General features: G+C 38.9%; 1 protein-coding gene across 5 annotated transcripts in view; it reads left to right on the forward strand.

The window, feature by feature from the left end:
• Positions 1–22054, forward strand: part of RELN (reelin) — a 494784-nt gene that overhangs the window by 381660 nt on the left and 91070 nt on the right. For 4 of the 5 annotated variants that reach the window (XM_028118604.2, XM_028118612.2, XM_088018692.1 and 1 more), the window contains exons 26-30: positions 5283–5454; positions 6014–6214; positions 10807–11039; positions 19437–19594; positions 21066–21273. In XM_028118604.2, the coding sequence (XP_027974405.2) occupies positions 5283–5454; positions 6014–6214; positions 10807–11039; positions 19437–19594; positions 21066–21273 (972 nt within the window). Of the gene's footprint in view, positions 1–5282; positions 5455–6013; positions 6215–10806; positions 11040–11770; positions 11774–19436; positions 19595–21065; positions 21274–22054 lie in introns of all 5 variants that reach the window. The other variant, XM_088018691.1, reaches the window with a different exon arrangement.

The raw sequence follows: 22054 nt of genomic DNA on the forward strand, positions 1-22054 counted from the left end.
TATACAAATTTCGTTTCATTTGTTTCTGGACAAAAAGTACTTGTTTTCATGGCTGAATTTTAAAAAAACTTAAGAAAAATTGTGACTAGAGGAAAAGTAAAACAATTGACCAGTTTTCCTACAGAAAACTCACTTTTCCCATTACAGGTTCTTTAAATACACACACACACCATATATTACATATATACATATATGTATATATATATGTATAAAGTTATTTGTATATAATAAAATTAGTATTAAATTAAACATGTATAAAATATAAATTTATATATGAAAATATAAATTTATAAAAATATGTATAAAATAAAATTATTTTTATATGGAGAGAGTATAAACATACATTTATATTTTAACATATAAATATATATGTTCATTGGTTAGATTTAACAGCAAGATAGATTTTATTAAAAGTTTTCATATAGCACCAGAGCGAATCCTAGACTAAGTATCTGTGGGGCTCAGATTTTTCTAAAATTTTTTACTGGCCCATCCCTGTCTTTATTTTCATGGATGAAGAATATATGTAATAAGTAAAAACCATGACAGTTTAGGAGTTTGGGAAAATAACTCATGTTTAATACTAATACCTACCTATACCAGCAATCAGTGTATTTAGTTATTTTACAATTATGTGGCATTTTGAAATTCTACATTTATACTTTATATTTTATATGTCATTAAAATCTATTCAAGGATATCACTTTTAGAGTATTCGATTTTATAATCTCAGGATTTGCACTTTAACATAAAGACAGAATCTTCCTTTATATGTTGACCATCAACCGTGTCAAGTTTTAACATCTTGTTTTGCATTTTACAACTGAACCTTGTTTTATTGAAGAAGAATATTATCGAAGACTCTATAGATCCAATTCTCACAAATTAAATATATTTGAACATACTGTATAACATATAGCTATTTTGTAGCTTGAAGGTTCCAAAGTTTGTTGTTTTAAAACATTGAGTCATTTAAAGGTGACATAACTTTCCATAATATAACATAAGTAAACACGCAGACAGACCAACCAAAAGCTTTCTTCTAAGGGACACAGAGAGAGGCAGAAACCAGAGGGGAGTAACTGGGAAAAATGAGAGACATAACCTCCAGGGAGAATGTCAGGAACAGCGTGTGGGAGACCGAACGTGGTGACATTTCCCCCAGTACAGGACAAAGGGAATTGATACTGGTGCCAAACGAGTTTAAACAGCAATTTAAAGTAATTCAAATTATTTTTCCCGAACATTATCATTGTCAATCTGGAAATTATTCAACATTCAATAAAGTGACTAGATTACTGTATAGACAAACAGAAATTCAGTAGCTTTTTTAAATTTCAGAAATATTCAGCTTTTATTTATGGGAATTTTTCTTTAGGGCCAGAATATTTCACCACATTCTCAAAGAGTTCTATGACACTAAAATGGTGGGGAAATTTTGAGTTGGGAGATATCAGAAAAAGACCCCATTCATGGTGGCAAATACATAAATATAAGGAATAACTTTAACCAACAGTACTGAGCATCTCTGTAAAGAAGAACTATGAAACTTCAAAACTTCCCTCAGAGATATAAAAGAAAACAAATAAATGGAAAATAACACAACATCTCTGGGTAGGAAAACTAAGTATTGTGATATGAAGATAATCTCTTAATTTATATCTCATGCAATTCCAATGAAAATCTTAGTGATGTGTTTTGGGGAACTTTTTTATCTAGAAATACAAACTGGCAAAAAAGCTTAAACTTTTGGGAAAAAAATAGAGGAATGCCCTACATGATTTTAAAACATACACTGTATAACCTAAATAATTTAAATGGTGCATGGATAGAACAAACAATGAAGGCAAATGGATGACCTAGAAATTGACTCACATATATGTAAAAATATGTATATTAAAACAAGGTACATGAACTATCAGTGAAAAATCAAGTGGTGTTAGAAAAAAATGGGTAGGCTCTTGGGGAAAATTATCTATTTAGATTATTACCTGACCCCATCAAAAACTGTTAAAGACTGGTTAAAGATTTATTTATTTATTTTTAAAGATTTTATTTATTTATTTGAGAGCAGAGAATGAGAGATAGAGAGCACAAGAGGGAAGAGGGTCAGAGGGAGAAGCAGACTCCCCACTGAGCAGGGAGCCTGATGTGGGACTCGATCCGGGGACTCCAGGATCATGACCTGAGCCGAAGGCAGTCGCTTAACCAACTGAGCCACCCAGGCGCCAGACTGGTTAAAGATTTAAACATTTAAGTGAGTATCTAATCTTAGAAAGAGACTTAAACTTCCTAAACACAAATACAATGGAAGAATTAACAGAGAAAAGGGCTACTCACATAGAAATATACTACTTGCAGACATAAAACTACATACACATGTAACACATCTCTGTCAAAGAAAACAGAAAACAGTGAAAGAAAAAAAACTGAGAAAATATTTTCCACCAATATGAGAAACAGAGGGCTGATGTTCCTGTGAAGAGCTTTAAAAAATGGGTAAAAGAAGTGAGTCGATGTCACAAAAGAGGTTTAATTAAGCCTAGAGGTTTAATAAAATATGAATAATAGCCAACCTCTGTTGCAATAAAAAGATACCATTTTTCAACAGTCTGGTGGTCATTTTTTAATAATAACACCAGTGCTGTCTCCACACGGGAGCAGCAAGACAGGTGCTCTCGTGTCCTTCTGCAAACTGTAGGACTGTTCCAGGAGGAAATTTGGAAAAAGCGAGAGCCTTAAACATGCCTAGTTCATTCAGCCTGATAATTCCATTGCTAGGAATTTTCCCTAAAGAAATAAACTGAGTATCAGATAAAGGGCTAGTATCCAAAATCTATAAAGAACTTATCAAACTCAACACCCAAAGAACAAAGAATCCAATCAAGAAATGGGCAGAAGACATGAACAGACATTTTTCCAAAGAAGACATCCAAATGGCCAACAGACACATGAAAAGGTGCTCAACATCGCTCGGCATCAGGGAAATCCAAATCAAAACCTCAGTGAGATACCACCTCACACCCGTCAGAATGGCTAAAATTAACAAGTCAGGAAACGACAGATGTTGGCGGGGATGTGGAGAAAGGGGAACCCTCCTCCACTGTTGGTGGGAATGCAAGCTGGTGCAACCACTCTGGAAAACAGTATGGAGGTTTCTCAAACAGTTGAAAATAGAGCTACCATACGATGCAGCAATTGCACTACTGGGTATTTACCCCAAAGATACAAATGTAGGGATCCGAAGGGGCACATGCACCCCAATGTTTGTAACAGCAATGTCCACAATAGCCAAACTGTGGAAAGAGCCTAGATATCCATCGACATGAATAGATAAAGAAGATGTGGTATACACACACACACACACACACACATACAATGGAATATTTTGCAGCCATCAAAAAATGAAATCTTTATATATATATATATATATATATGGTATATATGTGTATATATATACATATATATACACATATATACACACACACAATGGAATATTTTGCAGCCATCAAAAAAATGAAATCTTGCCATTTGCAATGACATGGATGGAACTAGAAGGTATTATGCTAAGTGAAATAAGTCAATCAGAGAAAGATAATTATAAGATCTCACTGATATGTGGAATTTGAGAAACAATAAAGAGGATCATAGGGGAAGGGAAGGAAAAATGAAACAAGACGAAATCAGAAAGGGAGACAAACCATAAGAGACTCTTAATCTGAGGAGACAAACTGAGGGTTGCTGGAGTGGAGGGGGTGGGAGGAAGGAGTGGCTGGGTGATGGACATTGGGGAAGGTATGTACTATGGTAAGCACTGTGAATTGTGTAAGACTGATGAATCACAGACCTGTACCCCTGAAACAATACATTATATGTTAATAATAAATAAATACATAAATAAATTATATTATGTAGTACACAAAAAAAGAAAGAAAGAAAGAGTGAGGGGGCACCTGGGTGGCTTTGTCGTTAAGCATCTGCCTTCCTCTCAGGTCGTGATCCCAGGGTCCTGGGATCGAGCCCGGCATCGGGCTCCCTGCTCAGCGGGGAGTCTGCTTCTCCCTCTCCCACTCCCCCTGCTTGTGTTCCCTCTCTCGCTGTCTCTCTCTGTCAAATAAATAAATAAAATCTTAAAAAAAGAAAAAGAAAAACTGAGGTGTAGCTAAAGCTTTATGCATAAGAAAAAGAAAAACTGAGGTGTAGCTAAAGCTTTATGCATAAAGATTTTCATTACAGAATTATTTATAACAGGGAAAAGTAAAACAATAGTATGTCTGTGTCATAAAAATATATAGACAGTAAAATGATTTTAAGAAATAATTAGGGATGCCTGGGTGACTCAGTTAAGCGTCTGCCTTTGGCTCAGGCCATGATCACAGGGTTCTGGGATCTAGTCCCACATTGGGCTCCCTGCTCAGCGGAGAGTCTGCTTCTCCCTCTCCCTCTACTGCTCCCCCTGCTTGTGCTCTCTCTCTCTTTCTCTCTCTTTCTGACAAATAAGTAAATAAAATCTTTAAAAAAAAGAATCATACTGACATGAGAATGTACTTATGATATAATATGAAATTTGAAACTGAAATAAAAACTGTATTTTACATATATCTCACCTATGTAAAAGATTACATGCTTTCATGATATACATCAAGGTGTTAACAGAGGTTAACCCCATGCAGAAGATTATGGGTGATTTTCTGTTTCATTTTTAATTCCTATTAACGCACAATAAGAACTGCTTTGGGAAAAAAACTAATGCTATTTTAATGTAATAACATACAAAGGTACAGTTTTTTTCGAGGTTTTTCTTAAAAAATGTGATACCATTGTTGTGGTAATCAAACGACTGTTCAGTAAATCAAACTTAGTAGAAATATTTGCTTCCAAAAAGTACAATTCCAAATGGAATAAAACATGAGCAGGACTAAAGGCACTTAAGATTTTAAACCTCTTAATCTCTCTAAACTTGGAAACTTTTGGGGGCACCTGGGTGGCTCAGTTGCTGAAGCAACTGCCTTTGGCTCAGGTCATGATGTTAGAGTCCTGGGATCGAGCCCGACCTCCCTGCTCAGCCGGGAGTCTGCTTCTCTCTCTCCCCACTTCTCGCTCTCACTCTGTCTCTCTCTCTCTCAAGTAAATAAAATCTTAAAAATAAACTTAGAAACTTTTCAAAAATATCAAGAGACCAAACAAAACTGAACTTTCTCTTATTGCTATTCTTGTTATTTTAACAGCTGCTAAGAACACAGCTTTTCCTTTACAGCCATAAATGATTTGCTTTTATGCAGATTCGTCTACCTGGAGCTGCCAGCTGCTGCTAAGACCCCTTGCACCAGGTTTCGCTGGTGGCAGCCTGTGTTCTCGGGCGAGGGCTATGACCAGTGGGCCGTCGATGACATCATCATCCTGTCAGAGAAGCAAAAGCAGGTCATCCCGATTGTGAACCCAACTTTACCTCAGGTATCTTTCTTATGTCTGAGCTCCAAGAAGACAGGATTGTAAAAGTAGATGGGATTAAAGCACTTCTCACTTCCCCCAAAGATTTAGTGCTTGACCCTTGAACCTAAGTTATAAGTAATATAAGTTTTCAGTGTTCGTACTTACTTTTCTGATTTGCACTTAATTGTTCTGTTATCTCTCTATGCTACCAGTTCACAGATTATTTAGGTAGATAGACGGATGATAAATAGATAGATAGATAGATAGATAGATAGATAGATAGATAGATAGATAGACAGATAGATAGATAGATATAAAAAGACTAGGAAGTCTGGCCAAGGCGTCAAGCACGATTATTACTGTTTATAAAATTAGATACATAGTAGCAAAATATTTTCTGTTGTTAAGTCATCAGGAAAAAAAGTTTGTGGCAGTAAAAAAATAATAATTTAGAGATTCTGCTGTATTTTCCTAGAAATACAAATGGTACATAGCCCTGCATATCATGAACTGAAAATCCCTTTCTCGTTTTCAAAGTTATCCAATTGCTTTTCTGTGTTGTCTGCATTGTTTCTCTTAGAACTTTTATGAGAAGCCGGCTTTTGATTACCCGATGAATCAAATGAGTGTGTGGTTGATGTTGGCTAATGAAGGGATGGTTAAAAATGAAACTTTCTGCTCTGCCACACCATCAGCCATGGTATTTGGAAAATCAGACGGGGATCGATTTGCAGTAACTCGAGATTTGACTTTGAAACCTGGATATGTGCTACAGTTCAAGGTATTTATGCACAGATCTCCTCCCAGGGCAGGTCAAAGAATAGAACATCTTCCAGACCCATAAGCGAAATCGAAAGGACACACATTTTTCAAACTCTCTTAAGGAAGGGACTCACCTGAAAGAGGTTCGATGATCTTAGAATGGCACAGCTGTCCAGTTAGCTCTGCCCACAAGGACAAAAACTGGTCAGTTTGAAAACTGACTTTTAGATTTTCAGTCTGATTGTGACTTAATGAATCCCATGCTTCTGAATGGTAAGAGAGAAGCTCTCTTTTTCAGTTTATGAGTGCTTTTTGGACTTCTGAGTTATTTTGTGGTTTTACTATAGTACTTTCAAACAATTGCCCTTCCTTTGATTTAGTAAAGTCGTACCTTAATTATCACTGTTCTCTTAAAAGCTTGCTGTTTTTCAGCACTGTGATAACATGTCAACGTGTATAGCAAGTATTTACTTTGACAAGCTCTTTTTTCAGAAGCCTAATCAAAATTTCATTTTGTTTATAATAAAGTCCCATTGGTGAATTCTGGGGTCGAAAGTAATGCAGTTTTAATGAGCTAGCACAACTACATGGTCCTTACATAATGGCAGGATGGAGATGGTAAATAATTTACAAATGGAATTATTAAAGAGATCAGATGTTTATAGGCAGCTCTTCAAATATCATTTCCACAGGTCTGTAAACAAGGAATGTTAGTCATAAATAAAATTAGTGAAATGTTATCCTTCTCTGTTTAGAGTTTGACGCTAAACTACCATGAAAAAACCATTAATAGCAGTATATGACTCGGTATTAATTCGTTGGTACTGCCTTAAAATGGTAACAAAATAACAGCAATAGCAAATACATTGGCTGAAATACTATGCTGTTTCTCACCTGACACCTTTTTGATTTAATTAGTCACAAAATCATGGTAGTGTAGGTGTTAAAATCTGCAAGATGATATTCTGATGTTTAAAAAATCTAAATCAAGCAAACATTATTAAATGTTCCAAGTACTTAACCAGTAAGAATGCACAATGTGTTGAGAATCTCAATTCTCAAATCACATCAGCAGAAAACTTTTGATTGTGACCATTAGTTGATAGTAGATATGTGTTATGGGTCACTTGGGAATTGATGATTAATGTATATTTGGAATCTGTGACAAGAACTTGGTGTCATTTGTACACAGTGCTGGTACATTTTTTTTGTAACTGTGTGCCATTTGTCAAACACTAGTTGCTAGGAATATAGACATGAAAAATATGGCCCTAGCCCTCAAGGAGCTCAGAAACTATCAAGTGAGCCAGAAAAGAGAACAGTCATTATCACAGGAGTGTTGTAGTAGAAATAGGCTCTGGATGCTATGAGAGTACCTGGCATAGGGCGTGGCAGGTGCTCCAAAAACAACTGTTAGTTGGATGGATGAATAGATGGATGGTTGGATGGATGGACGGAAGGAAGGATAAATTGAAATGGAAAGTTTCCAGAAATACAGATTTAGCCAGATGAACAATGGAGGGGGGAACAATTCCAGTTAGAGGGAACAGAATGTGCAAATATATGAAAATACATGAAAGTGCAAATGAGAATAGACAATTTGGAAACTTTCAGGAGCTTGGAGTATGTGCCATAGAGGTAAGAGAGAAAGTTGATCCTAACTGGTTTTATATGATACACTAAGCCACTTGGACAATAACCCAAGAGCAATGAGTCATGGAAGATTTTTAATCCATTAAGTGCAAGAATCAGACCTGTTTTAGAGAGGTCATTCTGGCAGCAGTATGGGTGTTGACTTAACAAGAGGAGAAACTGTAATCAACAAGTACATTTATTCATTTATTCAACAAATATTTATAAAGCCTTTACTCTGCACCAGGCTCTGTTGTAGGCTATGAAAATAAATAGGAATAGAGAGTGCGGTGCAGGGTAATTATTATTTTATAAAGGGTTGTCAGGTTCCCTCACTAATAAAATGACTTTTAAGCTGAGACCTATAAAAGTTAAGAGGGTGAGTCATGTAGCTATCTGGGAAAGCACATTCGAGGCACAGGGCACAAAAAGTACAAAGCCTTTGAATCCAGAGTGTGCTTGGAAAAGTTCAGAAAATCACAAGGACGCCATTGCGATTAGAGCACAAAGAGACAGAACGGAGAGACAGGTAGCAGAAAGGAGAGAAGTGCTCCGTTGTGGAATATACTCTGAGCAAAGAAGGGATGCTAGAGCAGTCATCAAAGGAAGAAATGAGGAGGCCAGATTAAGGCATTTCGTGGGATTATAAAAATAAGGAGATGGATCTGAGAGATGTTAAAGGGGCATAGTCAACAGGTTCTGGTGACCTGTTGGATGATAGAATGGAGTTGAGAATGACTCCATTCTGGCTCCAGTCACTGAAACTGGAGATACAGTCAGAGGAGGATTTGTGTGAGGGTGGCAGATGATGAGAGCAGACTTGGACCTGTGGAACGAGGGGTGCCTGGGGACTGCTGAAGGCGAAATGGCAGGAATCAGTTCTGGACATTTCCAGAGAGCTGGAGAGGGGCCTGGTCTGGGAGTTACAGATACAGAAGGGATTTGAAATGATGATTGTGAATGAGATTTGGGAGCATGTATAGACTAAAAAGATAAGAAAGCCGAGAATTGAATACTAGAAAACACTGACAGTTAAGAGGCAGGCTAAATGATCAATTAAAAAAGGCACAGACTTGAGAACTGAAGGTTCTCGAGACTTGCCTACTTTAGAAACAACAGCAGTCGTAAGAGGTCTACGATGAAAAGCTAACTGTGTGTGCCTATTGTAATTACTGTCACCATACACCAACCGAAAGCTATGCTTGCTTATGCGTAATAAGAGGAATTTGTCAGGGCGCCTGGGTGGCTCAGACGTTAAGCGTCTGCCTTCGGCTCAGGTCATGATCCCAGAGTCCTGGGATCGAGCCCAGCATTGGGCTCTCTGCTCGGTGGGAAGCCTGCTTCTCCCTCTCCCACTCCCCTTGCTTGTGTTGCCTCTCTCGCTGTCTCTCTCTCTGTCAAATAAATAAAATCTTAAAAATTAAAAAAAAATAAAAGGAATTTGTGTTAGAAGAGTTTAATCATGCATCAGAAATTGTCAAGTCTTCGCTTATTATTGTTGACTTTGAACTATAGAAACTTTGATAAATGTATCACAGTAAAATTTCTACAAGCCCAATTACAAATCCTTCTGAGAAATGCTTTCTAGCTGTGAGTATGGAATAAGGAAAATATAGAATCTTCTTTTGAAAGACTGGATCAGGCTACCAGTAGTCACAAGGATGAAGTGGTTGACCTCTTGAGCTCTGGGCCAATATTATTTGCCTACAGCCCTACCTTTCCTTCATTCTTTATTCTGTGGTCATGATCATGTTCCTTTGAGTGCTTACTTCAGTGTTTCTTTTCTATGAAATTTGACTGTTCTTATCTATAGTCTTATACAATTAAATTCTATGGTGGCTCCCACCAACAAATGAAATAAGATATGAATAGGTCATTCATATAAGATAGCATATAATTAAATAAATATCAGGAAAAGAGCTTGACATTTATAATTACTGAAAAATAGCAACTAAAACAGTAATAAAATCATTTATACATTTACCAATTTAGAAAGAAACTGTTTTAAACTTGAATAATATTCAAAGCTGTGGTAAAACTGATTCGTTTGAATTGATTAAAAATGAACACATATAAATAAAAAGTTTTAAGTGTTTCTATGTTTTGACTTAGTAATACTACTACTAGAAATTTATCTAGTGATAAGAGATCAACTGAAGAAAAAGATATACAGTCTTTGCAATGCCACATATAATAATAAAATAATAGGTTAAATGGAAAGTAGAAGGAAAGTTCTAGAAGTGTGATAACTTCAACTATATGACCAAAATATACACTTCTTTCTAAAATTTAGAGGAGAAAACAGAAAAAATAAAAACACTTGTGCTAGGCCATTGGGATTTAAGTTACTTTTCTTTTCTTTTTTTTTTTTCAAGTTTTTTTCATGTTGTTAATTCTATGATGACATTCCACTACATGGGTACCCAGGACAATAATTGTTTTATTTCTAGATTACTTTGTTTATTTGATGCAGTGGCAAAGGCTTAGCTCTTTGATCTAAGTTGGCAATGATTTCTTACTGAGTTTTGGCAAGAAAATAGAGTAAAGATGCTTATTCCATGGAAAACAGGGAGGGTAACCCTCTTTCAGGTAACCTTCTTGTTCTGAAGAGGATAGCTCTTCATCTTCTGCTTCCCTCTGTTCATATGCCTGGAATGAGAGAAGAAAGCCATTTCTTGGCTTCTTGGATTTTATCCCTGGCTCCAACATCGCAGATACCCTGCTTCCCATTTCCCTCCTATAATCCCAAGAAATCCACAAAATGGTGCCTGGCCCAGCTTTTCTTAAAAAGCACCTGTTGTTCACCTAAAGATTTCTAGAACCTGTGGAAGGGTCTTTGTTGGAATTGAGACTGAAAGTCTTATCGTTGTCAGTATAAGGCAGATTCGGTAGCAAGAACCCTGGCTGCTGTAGGACCTAATGTGTTAAGTGATAACTTGGAACCAAAACCTTGGATAATCCTGTCTTTCCTTTTGACAGCTAAACATAGGGTGTGCCAATCAGTTCAGCAGTGCTGCCCCAGTTCTTCTTCAGTACTCTCATGATGCGGGTATGTCCTGGTTTCTGGTGAAAGAAGGCTGTTACCCAGCTTCTGCAGGCAAAGGATGTGAAGGCAACTCCAGGGAACTAAGTGAGCCCACCATGTATCACACGGGGGACTTTGAGGAATGGACAAGAATCACCATTGTCATTCCAAGGTCTCTTGCATCCAGGTAAAGTGACCGTTCTTATTATGTGCCATAGGCGTTATTTCTTGGGAGCATAGATTTATCTCAATATCATCATTCCGGTAACCTACAAGAATTCATATAGTCTAGCTATATGTAGTCACAAAATGACTCTTGGGGCAAAGAGCCCTGGGGCAAAATTCCCAAAGTAGGAGTGTGTGCATAGGCGCACATGCATGTACCCCCTGCGTGCTTGGCAAACAGACTTACTCATTTATTCATTCACTCAACGAGTATTTATTGAGCACCGTTCTGGGCACTGGGAGTACAGCAGTGAACAAAAGATGTTAAAAGCTAAGAGTCGCAAGTCATTATTATGTCTGACTTTCACTTTATAGAGATTTTGGATAATTTAATGCCTCCCTGTGTGGACAATTTGAGATATCTTGTAATATAAAAGATCCCTTTAAATGACTATTAAAATAATAGAAAGATTAAAAATCATTTGACAGAGAAATGAAATAAATGGATAAAGGAAACTTAAAGTGAATTAGTTTCATTAATAGGGCAATAAATTTAACTCTCTTTTCTAGCAGCCTAGCACAAAGGGAGAAAACGCAGGGTCATTTAGTTCTCGTGTTTGGGTAAAAAGAAAAAAATGCATTCTGATTTTTAAGAAAAAGATACAATTTTTTTCCTTGCTCAGCATTCTAGAATAAATATATAGCATGCATAGATATTCTTGTGCCAGGTAAGGTAGATAACACAGAGATCAGTAGGTTTAACTCTATCATTTTATGAAAGATAAAGAAACATTCTTCAAGTGGACACTTCTTAATTGAATCCCAGAGTGTAGCATTAAATTGTGACTAAGTTAAGGCATTTCTGCAAAGCCTAGATGCTATAAATCTACTTATACTGCTTTCTGGTCGTGACTTAGTATACACTTGGAATATTCATTAGTGCCGTTTAGCAGTATTTCCAGCTTGCTTCCTTCCTAGAATATAGTAGGATTTATATTTTCCTCACACATTTTAAAGTTTGACATGGCCTAATAAAATGTGAATGGAAATGAAATGTGTGATTTTTAAGAGCCCGTGTGCATTTTGCCATGTTCTCTGCTTTTGAAAGCATGTTTGGAGACGTAGTTTACATCAGTCTGGGTCCCTGACTGTCTACAACAAGCAGACTTCCTTGCCCACCTACACTGGACATACTTGCATAAGCAAGAAATAGACTTTTGTTGAGTCAAGCCACTGGGATTGGGGATTGTTTGTCACTGAGGAGTAACTGATCTCATTCTGACAGATACAGTGGTAAAACTTTAGCAATCTAGAGGAGTGGTTTATTCATAAAGTTCTTGGAGACCATTCTGGATGTGACGTCTTTCACCAGATTGATCACTGAACTTACTGTGCATCATCTAGCTAGATAAGCTGGTTATGTTCTCTGCCTCGCTCATTACTTAGGTGTGCATCTCTCAAAAATTACACCCCACACTTTGGTATACAAACTTCCCAGATAGGGAGAGAACTTGTTTAGCCAAGGATGTATAAGTTTCTGGGTTAATCTACTAAACTTTGAAGCATAGTCTTTAAATACCAATTATTCCAAGAAAGAGTTTGTCAGTCAGTGGATCTAAGTCCACCTGTAAGTAAATTTTTGTCTTTATATGCCGGTGTTCTTTGTTACTACAAAGAACTTAAAGAGAGACTCAGATGATTTGATGTATGGTGGCAAAGTTGATGGGTTGGCCATCTTTGGTGAAATCTTAAAAAATTTAAGAATTTGACTTGCACTGTGCCTTAGGTAGAACAGGCCCAGCTGCTGTAACAGAGAAACAAATACAAATGTTTAACAAGGCTTAAACAAGATAGAAATTCTTTCTCCTATCACAGCCCAGAGGTGAGCAGTTCAGAGCTAACAGGGTGGTTCTGCCGTTCTGAGCACAGCACTTTCATCTCTGGATCCAAGGCAGCCATTCCAGATCTTATCATCTCTTAACCAGTAGAAGGAAAAAGTAATCAGGGATGCATAGATGCATTTCTTTTTAAGATTTTATTTATTTGTTTGTTTATTTGAGAGAGAGAGAGAGAGCACTCAAGCAGGGGGAGGAACAGAGGGAGAGGGAGAGAGAGAATCCCAAACAGACTCCCTGCTGAGTGCTGAGTCTGACTCAGGGCTATATGTCGCGACCCTGAGATCACAACCCTGAGATCATGACCTGAGGCGAAACCAAGATTTGGATGCTTAACCGACTGCACCACCCAGGCGCCTGGATACATGACTTTTTAAAAAATCATCCTTACTCCTTGTTTATATTACTGAATACAGCCTAGGATAATATTTGTACAGTTATCTGTTGCTGTGCAGCCTGTCTTTCCCAAACTTGTCTCTCCAGACAAAAGCAACAATGATTGACTTTCTCGTGGTTTTGTGGATTATCTGGGTAGTCCTGCTGCTGCTGTCCGAGCTCCATCATGTAACTGCATTTAATCGGTGGGTCAGTTAGTGTTTGGGCTCAGCAGGACCTTTCTCTCTGTGTCATCTTCAGCCCAGTATTTTTCACAGTTGGTGGTTCTAGAGTTCCAAGAGAACAGAAGTAAAAGCTGCAAGACTTTATCTTATTTGCCACATCCTCCTGGTCAAAGCAACTCACAAGGCCAGTCTAGATTCAAAATATGGGAAAACAGACTCCCCTTTTTGATGGGAAGTGCAGAAAAGTCAGACTACGGAGGAACATGTACACAAGGAGGTGTGATTCATTGGGGGGCTATCTGTGGTAGTTTGTCCTAGCTCCTGCAAGTCACGTCTCTCCCACAGCCGGATACATTCACTCTTCTCTCTAGACTTCCCAAGTGTCATCCCATCACAGCATCAGGCACTCAGTCACTGGTCTCATGGTCTCTATCAGGTCAGGGTATGGCCGTGGCTCCCTAGATATGGCTTCCCTCGATCTAGAGGCCTATGAACTAAACAGACAATTATCCGTACCCTATATACAGCGGCGAGACACTGACAGGATTAAGTACAATAGATACTTCCACTCAGAAAAGGGGTAGGGAATGGGCAGCACATGGCGGCCACCGGCCAAAAGGAATTCTAAAAGCCAGCAAGATACTTATTATTAGGACTCCCTCCTCCATGAGCAATGTCCAGGACAAGAAGGTTGCCTTGATTAAATTCTGCTCTTTAGGAGTGGTCCCCTAATGTACTGTTCCTCTCAGTTATTGGCTCTGCTCTGTAGGGTTCACCCTCCGAGGCATCTTCCCTTTGCCAGGAGAACTTGTCTGTGTTTGTGCCCTGATAGCCATCTTATCCTGCTTTCTGCCCATCGCAAGCTGGGCACAGCAGTGCAGCCCTCTAGTCTTCACCATGACCACTGCCTTCCTCCCCTGGTGCTTTTCTGAAACTTTGACCCAGTTACAGCCCTTCCAAATAGATAGTACAGCGTGCCACGAAGCTGGGGAGCAGCAGGTGGATTATTTCCTGCAATGACTGGAATATCGGGCAGCTGTAAGACATGACTATGAAAGGAGCAGTTAAGCCACATACGAGAACTAAAAGAAGGTTTTCCTTAATATCACAAAGTGAGCCAATACTTTGAAGCTCCCAATGTATCAGTATTGTCTTTGACCTCAGCAGAAATAGTCTTCATTAGAGTCCAGCTTCCTGGTTAATTTGAATACCATCCAGCTTGCTGGCTGATGGCATTCGTGACAAAGAGTTCTCTACTAAAGAGTAGGAACTATGTGTCCACTTTAAGAGCTGTTGTTGTTTCTTCTGCAATATGTTCAACTCCACTATCTCCAAAGGCAGTGTTGGAAAGCTGAGAATCCTAAGTGTGAAAATTGTTAAAAGTGGGAGCTCTTTTGCCATGAAGCAACATGCTTACAATCGTTACTAGAACATTGCTCTCACAAATAATTCTAAGCTGATTTTCTCAAAGGAGCATTTTGTCTTCCTATTCATTCTCTTAGTTCTTACCTACAAAGGAGAGATACCCGTGGCAATAGATATATGCTGGTGTATCCCTGACACTCAGCAGCATCCCGACCACTCAATATGTCATGTCATGCAGTCTGCTCTAGGTTTCCTATGCAGAATGCAAAATATTGATATCTCCTGGGGCGGGGGGGGGGGGACACAGGGAAGGGGGCATGTGCTAGAAACACAGTTGCTTAGTACTCTGCAAAGTGTCTCCTCCACTGCCACCATCACCCATGCACCTCTGCACAGGACAAGCAGGTGCACAGGAATCTTCTTGGTTGGAGAGGCCGGTGCAACACCTCTCTCAAATGTGGTGATGGAAGGGGAAGGTATAGAAGCCCATTCTCCTGGTCACTCAGGCATCCTGTGAACAAAAGCAAGGCAAAGAGGAAGTTTTGTTCAATGATTTAAATGGTCAAGCCACACTGTGGTTTATTTCTAGTAAAATTGCGTAAAATAAACTGTCTTTTCCTCAGTCATCATCTCTTCCAATCCTTCCCAGATCTTCCTGACTATCAGGTCAAAGTTGCTCTTCTAGCATTATGTCCTTCTCAATCGCAGTAGTAAGCAGGGTTGCACATTTACATTTCTTCGTTCAGGGTTTAACCAATGTGTTTCCTCACTTGACTGTGGGCTACACGATGGCAGGAACCATGTTGGGTTTTGCTTCCCATCATATGCCTAGCCCTAGCACTATGCCTGGCATGATGGAGGCACTTGGTAAATGCCAATTGAATGAAGGGATGTTGAATGAGGAATAAGGACCAACAGTAGGTAGATTACCTACAGTGAAGATACCTCCCTTTTTAAAGTATGTTTTCCAAAATAAATTCAGTGTTATTAGCAAAAAAAATCATTCTTCTGCATTCTGCTGTATCTCCCTGAAAAGGCACAGATAGCACATGCACACATGTGCACACACACATTGATGGCATTAATAATTTCAAGACTATATCTCTTCCACTTTAAAAAAGAAACTGTATGGAATCTAGACATGCTTATTAGCTTAACTTTGGCCTACTTCTTTTTGTTTTTGTTGTTGTTGTTGCTGTTGCTATAGCTTAAAAATTCAAAGTTATTTCATGTTTAAGAAGAGTAAATAAAAGTAAGATACACTTGAGGCCTGGTTCTGCACACGAGAATGGATAACAGGCTCATTCTGGTTCCTGCAGCTAGATTCAATTGGAGGTTCATTTTGTAAGTGGACAGCATAATATTTTGCTTGTCTTTGATTAGCCTTCTCCATCGTTCCACCATAGTATTCCTATGTGGAGTGTCAGTACCCAGAGAAGAACTAGCCCAAGGATAAAAGTTATCCAGTCTTCAGTTGACAAAGCCATTCCAGTAGTGAGCAGTGAATATCCTAATGTAGAGAGAATGATGAATTCGTGGTGCTGAATCAAGACATTCTCTGCATGCTGGGTATCTTGTAACATCGGTGTTATAAATAAAGAGCATGTGGGATCCCAGGCATAGTGGATTTTTGCTGGTATAAAAAAAGGTTTTCAAGCAAAGATTCAGAAACAGTGATGAAAAGTATCCTATTATAAAAAATAGCTCTTAGGCAAAGAATTAGAAGACATTTCAAGAAACAGGCAAGATAACTTTTAACCATCAGAAACCACTTGTTTCTGCAGGGAAGAAATAAAGCACCCACCTCACTTTGGCCTACTTCTTCTGATGGTCTTTCCATGACTGCAGTTTTGTAGTGAATTTCTTACTAGTTCTTCCTCTTATTCCAGCAACCCCAAGGTTTCTAAATTATTTGTGCTCAATTCCAAAACTGTGCAAGGGAAAGTAGGAGAGGGCAGCAGTAGGTATCAGGAACAAGACACAACTGGGAAAAATTTAAATGAAGCAAAACTTGCTTATGTCGTGATCAGTGAAAACTTTCTTGCTTTGATTTACACCTACCAACTAAAAACCACCTAGCAGAGATTAAAAGAAGGAAAAGAGGTACAATCTCTTGCCCTTTTACTTTGAAACACGGGCTCCCAGTTAGAACTCTTAGCTATGATTCATCATGTCCTGGACTCACCCTATTAATCAATAATTTGTCATTTTGTTTTGTTTTGTTTCTTTATTTAAAAATGGATTCCTTTGTGCTTAGCTCCTGAGATCTTTCACGTTCTCAAATATCTAACAGTGAACTCTGCTTCTTGGGTCTATGGGAGCCTTAGACTTGGGGGTGCCTCCTCTGTCTGGCCAGACCAGACCCTGATTCTTTCATTGTTATGAAAATTACAGTGACCCCAAGAAACAGATGGGTCAAAGGGTTTCACTTGCTCTTCTTCTACTATCAAATTACCAAAGCTTCTAGAATTCTACTTAAAGGTGAGATTCTTCAACCTTCTGAATGCTTCTGGGCCTCAACCTGAGCCTGCCTCTTTCATGAAGTAGGGCATTTGATGGAGATGCCCTCATCTGGCCCATATGGGAGAATTTTGGGTAGAGGAAAGTTGTTCCTACCTCTTTCTTTACTTTCCATGGGGCAGAAGTTGTAGATCCATGTTTCTCTGTATTATAGAAACACAAAAAGAAGAGACAAGAATGACTTCTAATCTAAGAGGACTTGTATCAGAGAATTGGCATGTTTTCCTTTTTTATCAAAGGATACTCCTATCTTTTGGGAGGGGCACAGAGGCCTTAGCATTTTCCTTAAAAGCAGCAATTGGCAAAAGCTGCTGTTCATCAATTCCATTTCCTTCCTTTGAGAGGAAAAACATCTTCACAACCTAAATAACCTTCCGACCCCAATGGGAAGAATTTTCCCAAGGTTCATGGCACAACCACTGTATTTTCTTTTTTCTCTTTCTTTCTTTTTGCTTTTATGTTTTCCTAATCTTATTTCAATTGTCTTTTGCCTTAAAAAATAAAACCAGTATATTTTGAATTAGCTTTAAAGGAAATAAAAGATGTGTTCACCTTCCTCTTAACACACTGACGAATGCGTGCTAAGACTTGCATTAATGGGTGATTAGTCTCTGAACACTTAAACCTAGTAAACAGCATTGTGGGTCACATTTCGCAAATTTGCCAGGAGTAGGCAACTTAAAATAATGAAGAAAAATAAAATCCAGGTTTATGGTTCTGTGTTGCCAAATAATCAAAGCTATTTGAAGAGCTAGAAAGAAATGCATTCTGACACTGCCATATTATTTGCACAACAATAATGGAGAGAAGAAGGAACTGACTTTTTCTATAGTTATGTCTGACAGTCTTCATTAATCTTTAAGATTCTTTACCCTTGTTTACGAAGAAACTGAATTCACTCGAAAGTCTATAAATATTGGCAGTGAAATTAATTGGACTCCAGATAACCTAATCCATCTTCCTTCCTTGATGTCGGTAGAACTGAGAAGGAAGAGGTGTTTTCCTGGTGTGACATTATAGATGGGCACAGGTTTCCATATATTTGAGAAGAAAGAGATGTGCTGAGTGGATCGCAAAGACTGGAGAGCCACTGGGATCAGTGTTAGTCTGGCAGCCTCAAGACTGTCGTTGTGGGGGAAGAAGCACCAGGCAGCAGCCCAGCGCACTGGTGTTCCAAGGTTTTGAAGCACTGGGACCAGGTCCCTCTTTTGTTCATTGGCAGTCACCAGTATTTGTTGGCAGCCCAGCTGGTTGCTAAGAGCTCAAAGAATGCACGTCTTCGGGATTTGAAGCTGAGAGGTGAAGAGGAAGGCAACAGGTGGGAGGAGCGCTGTCAGTACAAACTTAACTCTTTCCTGCCAGGATCATGTCAGTGGCAAATAGCCAGAGTCCCCTTATGTGTCCTAACAAAGAACGGTCTATGTGAAGGTCTCAAAAATTCCTAAGTAGCCTCTTCTGAAAATGCCCATAAAATCAGTGTGATGAAAGGATGAAATATTAACTACGTGAAAGGAATGCCTTTCTGGTTTTTACTACTAAAAGCTTATGAGATGGGGGGCACCTGGGTGGCTCAGTCAGTTAAGCGTCTGCCTTCGGCGCGGGTCATGATCCTGGGGTCCTGGGATCCAGCCCCACCACGGGCTCCCTGCTTGTCAGGGAGTTTGCTTCTGTCTCTCCCTCCGCCCCTCCCCATGCTCATGCTCTCTCTCTCGCTCGCTTGCTTTCTCTCTCAAATAAATAAAATAAAACATTTTTTAAAAAGAAGGTCTATACAGTTTTTAAAAAAGCATATGAGATGGAAAATATACAAGTAAAAACCTATAATACGTGTCTGACCATCAAAAATCTGTATCTGATATCCTCCTGGTATTGAAAGATTTAGGCTGAAGAGGAAATCAACAAGTTTCCAGAAAGCTCTGAGAGAGACACTTTATTATGAATATTAAGTGTCCAGTCAAGTGGCCATGACTTTCAAATAAACATGAAACCTTTCTGGAATTTTTCTGAACCCTTCTATGTTTCAGGGCTTTTGTATGCAGTATTGGTATAAGAAACACATGTGTTGTTTTTCCCCAACAGTAAAACCAGATTCCGATGGATTCAGGAGAGCAGCTCACAGAAGAACGTGCCTCCCTTTGGTTTGGATGGAGTGTACATATCTGAGCCTTGTCCCAGTTACTGCAGTGGCCACGGGGACTGTGTCTCGGGGGTGTGTTTCTGTGACCTGGGGTACACCGGTAAGGCTGCAGACATGTGTCTGATGGTTTGTTTGTAAAATACTCATCTCTAGTTACTGTCTTTCATGTTACTTCTTCCAAGGAAATAGATTCTGAGGTGATTCTTCTTTAAGTCCTAGTTATAGGAATTTGCCACCCGGGCACTTGAGGTGCTAAGAGATATTTTGTAGTTTTGAGCTGCCTAAGGAAAAAAAAAAACAAAACACAGTAACATGAATTTCACTCCCTAAAGGAGATTTATTTATTAGTAATAGTGATAGTAGTTAACATTGCTTTCGGCTCTACTCTATGCCAAGCACTATATAGTAAGTGCTTTTTATATCATCTCACCGAATTCTAACAAAAACCCTGTGCCATAGGACATAATGTTATTGTCTTGTTCATATTTGAGGAAACTGAGACACAGAGAGGCTTAGTAACTCTCCCAAGGGCACGCAGCGAGGAGTCGCTGAAGCTACGCTTCAGACTCTGGCAAGTCAGTCTCTAAAACTCAAACCTAAGCTCTTCCTTGACCACTTGGCTGCAAGGGGCTCTCTGGGCTCTTCACATTGCTTTTTATAAGAAATGTAATTTTATACGTGCAAAGTAAAAGTCAGTGTCTGAAATGATAAATCCAAGACTGCCAAAAGAGAACTTTACAAGAGAAATATTTTCTGACCACAGTTACCCTTGGCTATTGCTACAAGCAAAAATAAAAAGGGAGCTGAGATTAAAGAGTAAAATTGAAGAAAATGTTATAAGTTTCAAAATCTTTGTTTAGAGTCTTTCCTAGAGGCAACTTCAAAAGGATGCTTCCCAGAGATTCAGTGCTCTGCCCTTCATCTGGCGCGTGACCAAAGACAAACATATGTCATTGCAGGCCTTCTGTGGAGTCCTGCCACTCATGGTTTCAGGGGTGTTTTTTTTTTTAAATCTGGGATTAGCTCTCCTTATCGATCCACTGATAGAAGGACAACAAAGGAGCGAATTTTATGGTGGACAAAATCTATTTTTTAGTTTGCCCACATCCTCTTGGTAGCAAGAACCATGGACGGCGCCTGGGTGGCTCAGTTGGTTAAGCGACTGCCTTCGGCTCGGGTCATGATCCTGGAGTCCCAGGATCAAGTCCCACATCGGGCTCCCTGCTCAGCGGGGAGTCTGCTTCTCCCTCTGACCCTCCCTCCTCTCATGCTCTCTCTCTCTCTCTCAAATAAATAAATAAAATCTTTAAAAAAAAAAAAAACCATGGAAATGTGTGGTTCCCAGAGTCTCTCTACAAATGAGTAAAAAATGATAGAGGTGGAATCATGTTTTTGATGATAGTAGAAGTGGCTGCATTTCTGACAGACAATTGTGGGATGCCAATTTCCATGTGGTTTCATGCCCCTAATACCTGTGGAAATGCTTCCTTAGCCCGTGCTCTGAATGTGCCTTCTAACGTATAACGATTTCAACAAAGCCTCTCTCTCCTATGTATTTCTTTTCTCGGAAGCTGCACAAGGAACCTGTGTGTCCAATGTCCCTAATCACAGTGAGATGTTCGATAGGTTTGAGGGGAAGCTCAGCCCTCTGTGGTACAAGATAACTGGGGGCCAGGTTGGAACCGGATGTGGAACGCTGAATGATGGCAAATCTCTCTACTTCAATGGCCCCGGGAAAAGAGAAGCGAGGACCGTCCCTCTGGACACCAGGAATATCAGGTACCGAGTTTATTGGTACACTTCTCTGAGAACATATTTACCATGCCTTGTGGTCTAACCTGAAACTCTCTGTGCTGTTCTTGAAGATTTACATAAAAAGGCTTCTCTGTATAGATTCTGATATGTAAAAATGAAGGATAACTTTAAGGCCATAATAAAATAGTTTCTGCAAAATTCATACCACAATTTGTTAATCAGCCTACAGACATCACTAAAGTCCGTGTGTCTAAGGTATGTCAGCTTGGTTTTCTAAAGTTCTGTGTTACTACAGTGTTTGATGTTACGTTTATATATGCCAGGTGAAATGAAGATTTTTTTTCAACTTTAAATTCTGTGTCCGAAAATGATGTGTTCCATTGATTGACATTTATTTGTATTTGCTTATTAAAAGCTGCTCCAGAAATTTAAAATACCTACACTGACACCTACTGGTAAAATAAATAACTGCTTAAATGAAATAGCACTCCTAAAATAAAACTGTACTTTTTGTCTTATCAGTTAAATTATTTGAGAATCGGAAGAAAGGAAACTCAAGAACTATTTGGAACTTCTAGATCTTGTCCTCACTAAAATCTGGGGTTCTGTGTCACGTTTTTTTCTGCCTTCGATCTCTCCCCTTCCGAGTTCTCACAGAGGTGCACCTGTTACATAGGCCCCCTCTGTTGGTTACTGTGTACTGAGGCCTAATTTACATCACACTGAGTGTCATTTGTGAAAAATTAAACCATCTGAGTCTAAATCAGTAATATAGGTAATTATATGGCCCTAAACTAATGTAGCA

The sequence above is a fragment of the Eumetopias jubatus genome, unplaced genomic scaffold (assembly GCF_037043125.1).
Source record: "Eumetopias jubatus isolate StellerSeaLion01/CBP00866 unplaced genomic scaffold, mEumJub1_p1.0 scaffold_14, whole genome shotgun sequence".
Taxonomy (NCBI): Eukaryota; Metazoa; Chordata; class Mammalia; order Carnivora; family Otariidae; genus Eumetopias; species Eumetopias jubatus.